This window comes from Carcharhinus amblyrhynchos, chromosome 4, assembly GCF_965287045.1.
Source record: "Carcharhinus amblyrhynchos chromosome 4, sCarAmb.v2.hapA, whole genome shotgun sequence".
In the NCBI taxonomy this organism is placed as follows: Eukaryota; Metazoa; Chordata; class Chondrichthyes; order Carcharhiniformes; family Carcharhinidae; genus Carcharhinus; species Carcharhinus amblyrhynchos.
The window spans coordinates 46,892,627-46,908,474 of record NC_137327.1 but is presented as its reverse complement, the minus strand read 5'-3'; the positions used below and the strand labels follow the sequence as shown (position 1 = coordinate 46,908,474).

At 41.7% G+C, this 15,848-nt stretch overlaps 1 protein-coding gene across 1 annotated transcript in view; it reads right to left on the bottom strand.

Annotated features, from left to right (window-relative positions):
- Positions 1-15,848, bottom strand: part of LOC145341980 (leucine-rich repeat-containing protein 36-like) — a 77,095-nt gene that overhangs the window by 32,802 nt on the left and 28,445 nt on the right. The window contains exons 6-8 of the mRNA XM_080187097.1: positions 12,932-13,086; positions 8,171-8,219; positions 2,142-2,579 (exon numbers count right to left, since the gene is read on the bottom strand). Of these exons, the coding sequence (XP_080043223.1) occupies positions 2,142-2,579; positions 8,171-8,219; positions 12,932-13,086 (642 nt within the window). The remainder of the gene's footprint in view (positions 1-2,141; positions 2,580-8,170; positions 8,220-12,931; positions 13,087-15,848) is intronic.

Here is a 15,848-nt window from a genome sequence, read left to right as displayed (position 1 = left end):
CTTACTAATCAAATCAGTTACATTTTCCTCCAAATCACTCATATGCATTACAACAGCAAAGGTCCCAGCACTGACCTCTAAGGGACATCACTTGTCACTGCACTCCATTCAGAAACACACCCTTCCACTGCTACCCTGTCTATGACCAAGCCAGTTCTGTATCCATCTTGCCAGCTCACCTCTGATCATCTGCGCCTTAACTTCTGTACCAGTCTGCCATGAGGGATCTTGTCAAAGGCCTTACTGATGTCCATGTAGACTAATATGCACTACCCTACCCTCATCAACTATCTTCGTCATTCATCAAAAAATTTGATCAAGTTAGTGGGACACAACCTCCCATTCACAAAGCCATGTTGCCTCTCACTAATATATCCACTTATTTCCAAGTGAGATTAAATCCAGTCTTGAAGAATCCTCTCCAATAATTTCCCTACCACTGACGTAAGGCTCACTGGCTTGTAATTACCTGGATTGTCCTTGCTACCCTTCTTAAACAAAGGAACAACATTGGATATTCTCCAATCTTCTGTGACCTCCCCTGTAGCCAGTGAGGACACAAAGATTTCTCTCTAGGCCCTAGCAATTTCCTCCCTTGCCTCTCCTCTTCAGTATTCTAGGGTATACCCCATTGGGTCCTGGGGACGTCTATCTTAATGTTTCTCAAGTCCCCCAATACCTCCTTTTTGATCTCAACATGACCCAAATTATCTACACACCCTTCTCCAGACTCATCATCCACCAAGTCCTTCTCTTTGGTGAATACTGACACAAAGTTCTCATTTAATACCTCGCCCATTTCCTCTGGCTCCACACATAGACTCCCTCCCGTCCTTGAGTGGGCCAACTCTCTTCCTGGCTACCCTCCTGCTCTTTATATATGTATATAAAGCCTTGGGATTTTCCTTAATCCTGCTGGCCAATGACTTTTCGTGACCCCTTTCAACCCTCCTGACTCCTTGCTTAACTTTCTTTCTACTTTACTTGTATTCCACACTTGCTTTGTGTCTTCCCAGCCTCCTAGCCTTGACAAATGCTTCCTTTTGCAGTTTGAGTAGGCTTACAATATCTCATGTTTTAGAAGGTTCCTGAAACTTGCTGTACTTCATCCTTACAGGAACATGCTGGTCCTGATTTCCTATCAACTTGCACTTGAAAGCCTCTCACATGGCAGATGTTGATTTGCCCTCAAACATCTGCCCCCAATCTATATTCTTCAGTTCCTGCCTAACATTGTTGTAACTAACTTTCCTCCAATTTAGCACGTTCACCTGAGGACTACACTTACCTTTATCCATCAGTACCTTAAAGGTTACAGAATTGTGATCACTGTTCCCGAAATGCTCCCCTACTGAAACATCAATCACCTGGCCAGTCTCATTCCTCAATACCAGGTCCAGTATGGCCCCTTCCCTATTTGGACAATCTCCATACTGTTTCAAGAAGCCGTCCTGTATGCTCCTTACTCTGCCCCATCCACACCTCTAGCACTAAGTGAGCCCCAGCCAATATAGGGGAAGTTAAAATCATCCATCACAATAATCCTGTTGCTTTTACACCTTGCCAAAATCTGCTTACATATCTGTTGATTTATATTTCCCCAGTGTTGGCAGTGTTTGTGCCACTTATGTGGTATAAAACAGATATTGGAGCAGAATTAGGCCATTTGGCCCAAATAACCACCATTCCTCACCCCATCCCCACAAAGAGCATCATGTTGCATCAAGCTTAGAAAAAGCAAAAGTCCTTAGATTACTGTAAGATGTAGACAAATTCTTATATTATGTTTGGCATAGCCTGGTTATTGGCTCACAGCATTGGTTAGGTATGGGGCAGTTTCACAATGGATTGGAGAAAAACAGCTCCAGGTGAACTGCTCAACATAACTCTATACTTTACGTTCAAAAAAGTGAAATTTTGAACAAAAAGCCTACTTAAACTAAAGATGATAACACTTCTTGCAACGAATCATAGCTTAACCGTATATATCGGCATAGTAACAGAAACTTCAGAAATACACAAAGTTTATTCAAATACTACTGATGCATTTAAACAAAATATACTGAAGGTAAAGTAAAAACAGCACAACAACCAATGGACCAGTAAAGGAATAAAAATACGAATGTTAGCATTAGTACTACCTGGATTCAATTTAAACAATCTATCGTTGCTCATTCCAATGCTTGTTTTATCTGTCTGATGGTTTAAATAAGGACTGTGAGGCTCCAGGGTTGACTGATAAGTCTTTGTATCTGTGTACAGTTGCTTGTGATAATCATGTGATAATATACTGTTTGTGTCAATGTTTGTAGAAGAATCTTTCATTACGGAAGTATCTGTATAGCTTGCAAGATTTCTTTCTCTCATTTGATGCAAGCTTTCCTTTATATACCCTGAAGAATGGTCATACTTTAAATCTGAATTAACAGAATTTGTCTGTGTATTATTTTCATCTGCACACGAGTCCAGTATTTTATCTGAAAACGTTACTCTGAAGCCTTCCCTTGGTCGGTTACAAACACTTTTCCCAACAGAACGTAGAGAGGACCGAGATGGCGAATGATAAGTTTTATTATCGTCTGAAAGATAAATGCATACAATAAAATCTTTAATATCTTCCTACAATTAAAATTCACGTTAAAGTATTACCATGATATTTCTAGAGTACACTGCTGAAATCTTAACCTTAGACTTTCATTAGCTTGGGAAATCAAATTTCCTAAAATTACTGACTGTATTACCCTTTTGATCACTTACTAATGCTGAGGGAAAAAAAAATACTACCATCATAATAAAGTTACACAAAAATTAGGAACAGTTTTACATTAGTCCAAAACAAAAACTATCACTTGGGAAACAATTTGAAATAGTAAAAAACATTGAAAAGACATTGGTCAGAATTCTACAGCTGTTCATGCCAGCCTGATCTTCTGTTCCAGCTGATGTGGGTTTCCTGGCAGTATGGTGTGGAATCAATGGGAAATCCCATTGACAATGGTAGGACCAGAAGATCCTGCCACCGCAAGAAATATACCCCAGGAAGGCCAAAGAATTCCACCTTTTATTTCTGCTTTCCCTAATATTTTATACTTGTTATTTTCTAGCCGTTTAAAATGTTAACTTAAACATTATATCTAAAGAAATGCTCAGTGTATTGTGTTTTTTATAACCATTTTTCTTACTTTAATTATTCTTCCGCTTTCCTACTTGAAACCTATTTTTCCTTTCCTACTCCCCATTTTAAAGTGGGATATACGTAATGGTAATTTGATTGCTTAAAAACAGATTCCAAAAGGCATTTCAATATCAAAGTTATAAGAAAAGCTGCCAGTGAAAACAATTTGTGATGACCATCATCGTGACAGTGCCAAAAAAGTAAATGTGTACTTGGTATTTAGTAAATTTAAGTAGAATGTTTGCTCTTTGAAAATGAACACCATTATTTACCAGGGCATGCAATTCACATTTGTTTAAAAAGTTATCTGAATTGTGCAAGCGTATTCCTGTTCCTGTTTTGTTAAAGGTTTTTGTTAACAAATGCTATCAACAAGTTCCATTCACGAGGCAAGTAGGAAAACCACCAATCAGCAAAGAGCAAACATCACAAATATACCTAAAACTGAAATAAAAACAAAAAATATTGGAGAAACCCAGCAGGAACAGTTATGAAGATGATTCATGTTAAGCTTGAAATGATAACTCTTTCTTTCTCCACAGATGCTGCCAGACAACTTGCTGAATTTTTCCAACACTTTCTACCAATACTGGATCATTGACAGTAGAAAGATTTGCCTAGTACAATGTGAAGTCTTTGGAGGTACATGAGAACCAAAGCTAATTGTTCCTTACATAATATATGTGAATTTTTTTATCGTTATGTATAGGTCATATGATATATTTCTATATTGTAGTAGTGAGCAAACCACTGTGATGCTTTTTAATGTTTATGGCCTGCTCCGTACAATTTAAGAACATAAGAACATAAGAAATAGGAGCAGGAGTAGGCCATCCAGCCCTTTGAGCCTGCCCCGCCATTCAATAAGATCATGGCTGATCTGTCATGGCTCAGTTCCACATTCCCGCCCTCTCCCCATAACCCTTAATCCCCTCGCTTATCAAAAACCCATCAACCCGCGTCTTAAAAATATTTAGCGAGGTAGCCTCCACCACTTCAACGGGCAGAGAATTCCAGAGATTCACCACCCTTTGAGTGAAGAAGTTCCTCCTCAACTCCGTTCTAAACCGCACCCCCCTTTATCTTGAGGCTGTGCCCCCTAGTCCTACTGTCCTTTCTGAGCAGGAAGAATCTCTCCACCTCTATCCTATCCATCCCATTCATCATCTTATACGTCTCAATGAGATCACCCCTCGTTCTTCTAAACTCTAACGAGTACAAGCCTAATTTATTCAGCCTCTCCTCATAGCTCAACCCCCTCAACTCCGGTATCAGCCTAGTAAACCTCCTCTGCACTCCCTCCAAGGCCAAAATATCTTTGCGTAAGTACGGCGACCAAAACTGCACACAGTACTCCAGCTGCGGCCTCACCAATGCCCTATACAGCCGCAGCAAGACCTCCCTACTTTTATATTCAATCCCCCTCGCTATGAAGGCCAGCATCCCATTTGCCTTCCTGACCACCTGCTGCACCTGCAGGGTGGGGTTTTGCGACTCATGCACAAGGACCCCGAGGTCCCTCTGCACCGTCGCCTGCTGCAGTTTTTCGCCACGTAAGTAATAGTCCTTCCTACCATTCTTCCTACCAAAGTGGACCACCTCGCACTTGCCAACATTAAATTCCATTTGCCATTTCCTGGCCCATTCGCCCAGCCTATCTAGATTCTTCTGCAGACTCTCCACACCCTCCGCACAATTTGCTGTTCCACCAATCTTGGTGTCATCAGCAAATTTCGACACCATACACTCGGTTCCCTCCTCCAGATCATCTATATAGATGGTAAATAGCTGAGGCCCCAGCACCGACCCCTGGGGCACTCCACTAGTCACCATCCGCCAATCCGAATAGCACCCATTAACCCCCATTCTCTGCCTCCTATTTGACAACCAATCCTCTATCCACGCTAACACCCTACCCCCAACTCCATGCCCCCTTACCTTCTGCAATAACCTCTTGTGAGGTACCTTGTCAAACGCTTCTGAAAATCAAGAAAGACCACATCCACCGGCTCTCCTCTATCCACCGCCCTAGACACGTCCTCATAGAACTCCAATAAATTTGTCAGACACAACTTCCCTTTAACGAAACCGTGCTGCGTCTGCTCTATCAAGCAATTCCTCTCAAGATGCCTCGCTATTTCCTCCTTGATGACGGATTCTAACATTTCACCTACAACAGACGTTAAACTAACCGGCCTATAATTCCCTGCCTTTCGCCTGGCACCCTTCTTAAACAACGGCGTAACATTAGCCACTTTCCAATCTTCCGGCACTACCCCGAAATCCAGCGACGTTTGGAAAATAACCACCAAGGCATCCACTATCACCTCCGCCATTTCTTTCAAAACCGTCGGATGCATTCCGTCCGGTCCTGGGGACTTGTCCACAATCAGTCCCTCCAGTCTGTCGAGCACAGCCTCTCTAGTAATAATAATGTCATTGAGACCCTCCAGTCCCACCACCTTTCCATCGCTAACACCCGGCAAATTATTCACATCCTCCTCCGTGAAGACTGAAACAAAAAAGTTATTCAAGACCTCAGCCATTTCCCCATCCCCTACCACTAAGTCCCCCCTCTCATCCTCTAAGGGTCCAACATTCACCCTAGCCAGCCTCTTCCTTTTTATATATTTATAAAAACTCTTGCTATCCTTTTTTATATTAAGCGCTAGCCCAGCTTCATAGTTTCTCTTACCCTTCTTTATCAACTTCTTTGTCAATCTTTGTTGACATTTAAACCTCTCCCAATCCTCTTCTCGCCCACTACTCTTAGCTACTCTAAACACCTCCGCTTTTAATTTAACACTTTCCTTCACCTCCTTCGTTATCCACGGCTTATTACCTCACCTCCTACGGTCCTTTTTAACCATCGGAATAAATTTCTGCTGAGCACCAAGAAAGATCTCCTTAAAGATCCTCCACTGCTCCTCAGCAGACCTACCTTCCAACGCGCTCCCCCAGTCAACATTCGCCAATTCTTCTCTCATCCTACGGTACTCCCCTCTGTTCAAACAAAGGACACGTGTCCGGGAACCCACTTTCTCCTCCTCCATCTGCACCAGAAACCCCCCCATACAATGATCACTCTCCCCAAGAGGATCCTTCACCGCAAGGTCCCTAATTCTACCCGCCTCGTTACATAACACCAGATCCAAGATGGCTCGCTCCCTCGTCGGCTCCAACACACACTGTTCAAGGAAACTATCCCAGCAGCATTCCAAGAACTCCTCCTCGAGCCCACCGCGTCCTACATGGGTCAACCAATCAATATGCAGATTGAAATCTCCCATAATTATGGCCGTTCCATTCCTGCACGCCGCACTTATTTGTGCGTTGACAGCCCGCCCCACCTCCAGATCATTATTCAGGGGCCTATAGATGACACCCACCAGCGTCTTCCTCCCTTTGCTGTTCCTAATCTCCACCCACAACGATTCCACGTTCTGCTCTTTGGTTCCTATATCATCCCTTGCTACCACCCTGATGCTATCCTTAATCAGCAGAGCTACGCACCCCCCTTTTTCCTCCCGCCTATCCTTCCTAAACACTTGATACCCCTGTACATTCAGCTCCCAGTCCCTGTCACCTTGCAGCCACGTCTCTGTAATGGCCACCAGATCATATCCATTTGTGCTGATCTGCGCCACCAGCTCATCCACTTTATTCCGAATGCTTCATGCATTCAGATAAAGTGCCTTCATCCCAGCCTTCACCTGGACCCTATTTGCCAGAACACCACCAACCATACTCACGCCCCCTACTCCCTTTATTATTAGGACATTTTCGGCCTCTTCCCTTACCTGTACCGTCTCCTTAACTTTAGCCCCCGTAATGTCACCTACCCTCGCACCCTCCCCCCCCCCAATTAGTTTAAAGCCCTGTCTACAGTCCTATTTACACGATTAGCCAGGACTCTGGTCCCAGCACGGTTCAGACCAACCCCATCCCGCCCGAACAGGTCCCACCTACCCCAATACTGATGCCAATGCCCCATAAATTCAAACCCATTCCTCCCACACCAATCCCTGAGCCACCCATTCACTTCCTTAATCTTATCAACCTTACGCCCGTCAGGACTCGGTTCAGGCAGTAGTCCAGAGATAACCACCTTGTCGGTTCTACTTTTTAATTCCATTCCCAGCTTTTCATACTCCCTCCCCAGATCCTCAGTTCACATTTTGCCTACGTCGTTGGCACCCACATGTACCACAACGACCGGATTCTCACCCTCCCACTCCAGGTTCCTCTGCAGCCCAGATGTGACATCCCGGACCCGAGCACCAGGCAGACGACACACCCTTCTGTGCACTTTGTCATTGTGACAAAGGACAGTGTCAATACCGTTAACCCCACTATCACCAATTACTACTACGTTCCTTTTCCCCTTCTCTTTGCCTATGTCCTGCTGCATCACTGTACTGTGTGCAGTTTGCTCACCAACCTCACCTCCCTCGTTCTCGTCCAGACTGGAAGCAAGAACCTCAAACCTGTTACGCAGAGAACATCTTGTGCTCTGCAATACCTGTAAACAACACCATGGGCAATGAGCTAATATTTTTAAATATATACACTGTTGTATGAAACAGCAAAGAGTTGCAGCAGTTCTCCACAGGCATGAACTTCATGAATTCAAGATCTTTGAATTCAAACCCATGAAGACATATGCATGATGTGCACTTCTTGCCTTGAATAAACAAATATGGGGCTGAATTACACATCCCTTCCTGCCGGCAGGATTTTCTGTTCCTGCCAATGGCGAACCCCTGCAGCGATATTGCAACTGGTGAACAACACAAAATGCTACTGACATTGACAAGATCAGAAGGCCCACTGCTGGCCAATGGTGAGCCATTTCCGCCACCAGAAAACATGTGGGGGTTGGGTTTGAAATGCAAACCATGGCATAAACAAATGGAAAAACCAACTCTTTAGGAGTTTATCAGTAAATAAATAATGAAGCTTGCATCCAAATGTTAGATTTCAGCAAAGCTTTACCTTCATCGAGGTAACTGTGATATTGTCCACTTCTTGTCTGTTCAACCTCCTATGAAAAAAGGTTTTTGGTTCAGGTATAGCAGGTTTAAATGATCATTCTTCAATTTCATGTTATCAATACAGATCCATCTTTGATTCTACACAGATAAACTCATTAACTCTTCACATTATAAATTGTTCAAGTGCATTTCAGATCAGTTAAAGACAAAGTATAAGAATATGTAAAATAATTTTTTTCCTTTATCACTCTTTCGAAAAAACTAACACAGGAAAAACAATATATGAAATAGCGTTTTCTGTGTTTCAGCATTCTCCATGCAAGAATGACATGTCGGCAAACTCATGAGTAACTAACCTGAACTGGGAACCATTCAATTTAAATCGCAGATTTCAGATGGTTCTGACTGTCTTAATAGAATAGATCCGCAGGAAAAATTAGAATTAATACCACTTCTAACTTCAGCGAAAAAATCTGTACAGACTATCAACAACTTACCCCCCACCAACGCCCAGATCTGTCACTGGACGCCTTACCTGCTCCCCCTCAATTACCCTTCTCCACCCTCTTAACCCTATTAACCCAAGACTCGCCAAGTACACTCCCAAGGTCCCCACCCACCCTCCCAACTAACTTTCAAACCTCCTACACTCAACTACCCTCCCAACACACTAGCAGCCCCTGATTATCCCCATGCTGCCCATCTTCCCTCCCCCACTATCCTCATTTGCCAACTATCCTCCCAAGCCCCCCCACCCCTAACTAGTGCTTCACTGCCACCCCTTTATTAGTCACAAGTGGCTGTTGTGAAAGAATTAATCCAGACTGGTCTTTTGGATTCAAACCAATTTATTTTAAGACACTCCCTCAGTCCTACTAATCTACAAGAAATTCTTCCCCTGAAGTGTGTGATGTGTCTCTAATTTATAGGATAATCAATGTCATGTTTAACTAGCGATTCCATTAATAAGGTGACTGCCATACATTCAGTTTAACGGTAGATTGACAGATTCCCCTCTTTTATTTCTAAATTAGAGCTCTGAAAGAAAAAAAACAACATTCTTTTGAATCTAAATGGAAATAAATGGTCTCACATTTCTGCATCTATGAATCCCTCAATTCCTTTACTAACCTAAGCCACTATAAAAACAAAAATTAGGTTTTTATTTCATCATTATAAAACAAGACCCTCTTCTAATACATTTAGTAATTTCTTAGAACAATCACTTCTTTTTGTGAAACAGTTCGATAGCTGGTGACTTATGTCAACCCACTCTATTTTAGAGATTTCCTTTCTCTCTAACATTTCTTTTGTCCTGGCTAAATCTAATCTTAGCCTTCTCTCAGTTATATTCTTTGTTGAATAAATATTGTCCCAAATTGACCAGTTGTCAACATAAGATTCTGTGGGTAAACTTTTCTCACATTGTCCCTTACGTAAAATTTCTGATAACATACTGGACAAGTAAAACCCCATATCCAGTCCTTCCACCAATACCAGAGTTTCAGCAGCTAATGTGCTTTTTACAACTCTTTTCATTTTCTTGGTACAATAACCTCCACAGATCCATGGTGGAATCACTGACTGATCTCCTTGTGGGGCTTGCTGAGTACAAGTTCCCAAAGTAACAGCCAATGGCCTGCCCATCTGGAACTCATTACCTGAGCCTGCTGAACTGTGGTCCCAGTCATGTACTAGCATGTGTACACCATGATAGTGGGTTTACTTTGCATTCTACAATAAACGATGTTTCTTTCCAGGCGGGCTACCTGAGTCATTACATTGGTGACAAGGAACAGCCTTGCCTTTCAACAAACCCAGTAAGAAAGTGTCAGGAAGATATTGAAAATGCCGCTGTTTGGGAAACTGGCACCCTATGATGCGGGTGTGGAAGACTGGCTACAGTACACCGAAAGAAAGAGATATTTCTTCCAGGTGAAGAATAGCCTATCTTTTATGTAACATGTCGTCCATTATCATGTGGCTTCTTTTGCAAAGGCCATTACTGAACGGGCTCTCAGCTGCAGTGTGCATACACAATGTTTAGATTTTTACAGGTATCTTGAAATTTCCCATTGGCAAATTCCTCACCATTATGTGTCGGGAACCTAACTGGTGTTCCTAATTCTGTTCCTTCCCATTTCTCCATGATCTTATCAACTATGGTCTCTTTGTCTTCACTGTGTATCACAGTGGATAGACTAAATCTGGTTGCTATATCTACGAAGTGTAGTATATATCAATAGCCCTATCCTTGTCCTAAATTTTTAAGTCCATTGCCACCACATCATTCAACTCCCTGGTTAGTGACAAGCTCACAAAAGGATGCGGTGGTATCTTGCAATATTTAATGTAGATTTCACATCAAACAGTGATTTGTTCAATAAGGTCATCTTATCCTTTATCAAGCACTACTGCATCTCGAAGTAGAGTCTTCAATTTCAGTGGCACTGTGTAATTCCTTAATTAGCTTCTTTTTGTCCACCAAATTCTTATTCTCAGTGGTTACCAAAACTTCATGAAATTTTTGATGAGAAATGCCTAACTTCCATGGGAAAGCGTAATGGCCTGATCGAGTAAAATGCAAATCCACATATTTTCCAAACATGATAGCTCAATCATCCTTCATATCTCACATCATCTGAGCCTTTGTCATCACAGATCCACCAACAATCGTGGCATCTCACTAGAAGCTACATCTGATAAACAGATTGATCCCCACAATCTTACAATGGAGGACCATCCATTTGAAGAATGTTAATGAACCGTCATCTCTGAACCTGAAGCAGGTGTTACTTTCATACTTCTTGACCTTACACTGCGAGATCCCAGATAGCAGTTACGTCAGTCCACATCACACTCTGTAGAAGTACAACCACTGTCCAAAGCTGCACAGTTGAAGGAATCGACAATCAATATGCTCATTACTAGATTCAAACTCTCAGTGACCAATATAATTACATCATGGCAGTCATCGTTTACAGTCTCAGATAAATTCACCTCATGGGTCACTTCAAAAGAATGGTCCCTTTGTTGTCAATTTATCACATAATAATACTGGGAATCACACCAGAAACACCGATTTACCAGGCCCCATGCATTCTTTGGGTTTAAACACCTACACTCACCATCACATGCATGGTCTTTGTCCCAGCTTTCAAATTGGTGAGAGTTAGGAGCTTTTTCAAATCTCCTGTCATTAAGTCTACCTCTGTATTGGAATTTTCACCTAATGTTTGGTCAACCTTGAAATTGAGCCCCATCTCCTTTGAATCCTCTAACCTTTGTTTGCGTTTGCTGAGAGAGTAGCTGAGAATGACTGTTTTCCCAGAAATTCTTTTCGGGCTGCAGCCATTTGATCTGGGAGAGATTCTTTCCCCCAAAATTGAAACTGTTAGCACCAAAAGATTAATAACATGGCAAATGGGGGCACAGTCTAGAAATTTAAATGCAGATTCCAGAATTTCAAGTGCAAATCTCTGTAGTTTCTTGCAATATTTATTAAAATCCATGATATGTTCTTCCATGGACTGATCCTCTGATTTCCTAAACATTCAAAGACTGCCCAGACTTCATATGCTTCCAATAACTCGTCCTTTTTGTAAAACCTATCCAAAAATTGTAAAAGATGGTCCAATCCTTGTTGATCCAGATCATCCACTTTCCACTTGCAAATACCTCACTCTTCATCTTACTTTTGGTAGGTAAATGATAACGTTATTGCCATACCTTAGTACTTCAGGGTATGGAAGCAACGTGGGTTCACATTTCAACTTCAGCTTTCCATTTCTGATATGGGCCAGAGCCAGAAAGAATTGGTGAATAGTCAAAACTTGCAATTTTGCACCATCATGCCGCCACTCCATAACTTAAATGGTCAGCAACAATACACTTGTTTTTCCTCAGAGGACTGAGGCTTCATGTACAGTAGTCAATCACCAAGTTTATCTTCTGCTACCACTGTTACTCACAACAAGTGGCTGTGTTGGAAGAATCAACCCAGCTTAGTCTTTTGGTTTCAAACCAGTTTATTACCCTATTGTCCTCAGTCCTATTAACTTCCAAAAACTTCTTTCCCAGTCAATGTCATATGTTTAATTAGCAATTCCCTTGACAAGATAATTGCCATTCACTGTGACTAATGGTACACTGACACCCTTGACTATCTTCCCCACCAGTTTATTTGTAGCAAAGTGGTCAGGTGGCTGGGAGTTCCACCTGACGAAGGGACAGGCTGTCCCGAAAGCTTGGGGCTTTTGCTACAAATAAACCTGTTTGGACTTTAAACTGGTGTTGTGGGATTACTTTCTGTTTTAGCCCAGTCCAACGCCAGCATCTCCACATCATATCTTCCCCACTTCCAGCTATCCCTCACTACCTTCCAGAACTCCACCTGACTATCTGTTTGCCTAAAAAGATGTCTACTTTCAACTGGATAGTAAAATAACCATAAGATACAGGAGCAGAAATAGGCATTTCGGCTCATCAAGTCTGCTTTGTTACTCAATGAGATTACAACAGATCCAAAATGATAATCCTCAACTCCACTTTCTCGCCTTATCTCCATAATCGATCTATACTCCATTGATACAGATCCAACCTACCCAACTTTATACACAAATCAATCTAGTGAACCTTCTCTGGACTGCCTCCAATGCCAGTACATCTTTCCTTAAATAATGGGGCTACAACTGTTCACAGTATCCTAACTATATATAGCTATTGTAAATAATGTTTTCTTTTTGGTAAAAAATAAACCTACCATAGTGTCAATGCTCCTCTTGCTCGGTGGATCATTATCTCTCACTTCCTTCATGTCTCTAGCTGAATAAAGAGATGATAATGGAGGCCGACAGCACAAAGATTCTTGATGCTCATTCATCTGGAAGTCATGGGATGCCCATCGTTCCTTCAAATCTTGAAAAAAATACATATTTTTTAAATTACAAGAGGTTGAGTAGCATATGTAATTTTAAGTATTGCTTAGGTTATTGTACTAGACATAGTGATTGAAGTTTCACAAAACCACTTTCAGAGTATATGATTAGCAGATAAATGAATATTTAAGTGACAGAAAATGAATTATGGAACACCCCGCTTGAAATGTATGATGTATAGTTAAAGCTCCTTCTATCAATATCTTGAGAATGTCAAAGTACCTTGAATTGCTGAAAGAATGGTTACTATCCACCTAACAATTAGAGAAGTTGAATAATCAACCTCAAAATTAAAAATTATCAGTCCAGAAATATATTGTGTATAATTTATAACAGTAATCTAATAGTAATATTGAAACACACAGTTTTTTTTAAGTTACTACGGAACAATTTCTTCTTTGCCAAGTAATAGTTATAGAGTGTAGAAAAGGCCTTTTGGCCCTTCAAGTCAATACTAACAATATCTGGCACTAAAAGCATGCTAATCCTATTTTCCTGCACTTGTCCTATATCCTTGAATATTATCTTTCAAATGCTCATCCAAATTTTTTTTTAAAAGGTTGTAGGTTTCCAGCCTTGACTATCTTCCCAGGCAGTGCATTCCAGATTTCTACCACCCTGGGATTTTCTCAAATGCCCTCTCAATTTCTTGCCTTTTATCTTAAAACTATGCCCCCTCATCACTGACCACCACCCAACCCCCCGCCCCCAAATTAAGGGGAATAGCTAATCCCTACTCATGTTGTCCGTACCCTTCATTCTTACATACCTCAATTATGTCTGCCCTTATACTGCTCTGCTCTAAAGAAAACAATCCAAGCCTATCTAGTCTCTCCTTATAGCTCAAATGCTCCATCTAGGCAACATTCTCTATACTCCATCTAATGCTATCACATCCTTCCTATGTTGAGGTGACCAAAACTGCAGACAGAACTCCAGCTGTGACCAAAGCTCTGTACAACTTCAACATTACCTCTTTGCTCTTATGTCTATACCCCCCAACAGATGAAAGCAAATGTCACATATGCCTTCTTCAGTATCCTATTCACATGCTCTGCTGACTACAGGGATCTGTGAATAATTAATCTAAGATCTCTCTGTTCCTCTGAGCTTCCCAGTGTCCTGCCATTCATTAAATACTCCCTTGTCTTGTTTCTTCTTCCAATGTGCATCACCTCACATTTATCAGGGTTAAATACCATCTGCCATTGCTCTGCCCATCTGACTAACACATCTATATCTTCCTGTAACCCACAACTGTCTCCTTTACTATTAACTATCCTACTAATCATGGTATGTCTGAAAGCTTATCATTCCCTCACATTTTCATCTATATCATTTATGTATATGACAAACAATAAGGGTCCCAGTACCGATCCTTGTGATACACCGCTGGACACTGGCATCCAGTCACTCGGAGAATCTTCTACCACTACCATTTGAGTCCTATTACTAAGTGAGTTTCTGATCTATCTCACCATGTTATCCTGAATTCCATATGCTTTATTCTTCTCAATCATGTGGGACCTTATCAAAAGCTTTGCTAAAATCCATATGAACTACATCAACTGAACTTCCCTCAACCATGCACTTGATCACATTTTTGAAAAATTCTAACAAATTTGTTAGGCATGATCTCCCTCTGACAAAGCCAAATTGACTATCCCTAATTAACCTATGCCTTTCCAATTGGACATTAATTCCTTCCTTCAGAATTTTCTCCAATAGTTTAGTTTAGTGATTAGTGTCATTAACACGGCAATAAAATTACTGTGAAAATCCCCTAGTCGCCACATTCTGGAGCCTGTTCGGATACACTGAGGGAGAATTTAGCACGGCCAATGCACCTAACCAGCACATTTTTCAGACTGTGGGAGTACCTGGAAGGTAATGCACGCAGACACAGGGAGAAAGTGCAGACTCTGCACAGTGATCCAAGTCGGGAACCAGGATCCCTGTCACCATGAGGCAGCAGTGCTAACTACTGTCCCACCCTAGCTTCCCTACCACTGATGTGAGACTCACCAGTCTTAATTTCCTAGTTCATCTCTACCACCTTTCTTGAAAAGTGGAACCACATTAGCCATCCTCCAGTCCTCTGGCACTTCCCCTGAATTAAAAGTTTGTGTCAGAGCCCCTGCAATTTCCTGCCTTGCCTCCCACAGCAGCCTGGGATGCAATTCATCCAGGCCAGGTATTTTGTCCATTTTTAAACCCATCAGAACCTCCAATGCCTCCCCATTTCCTAAGTCAATTTGTGCAAGTTCCTCACAGTCTCCCTTTCTGAATTCTGTACCTATGAGTGAAGACCGAAGAAAAGTATTCATTTAACCCTTCCAACGCCATGTAACTTCACACAGATTGTCCCCTTTGTCCCAAATGGGCCCTGCTCTTTCCCTGGTTAACCTCTTCCCTTTAATGTGTATTTATAAAATATTTTAGGATTCTCTTCCTAATCCTGACCCCAAGTCCTTTCTTGTGCCACTTTTTATTCTTCTAATTGCTTTAAGTTCCTTCTTGCCCTCCCAGTATTGCTGTAAGGCCGTAGCTGAATTGCTCCCTTTGGACTTGCTGAAGACTTTTCTCTTCTTCCTTATCCAGTCCTAGACTGAATTGTCCTAGACATCCAGGGTTCCCTGAACTTATTGCTCCTACATTTCTCCCTAAAGGAAAATTGGACCTGTACCCTCCCCAGCTCTTTTTTTGAATGCCCCTCACTGCTTTGCTATACACTTACCCATT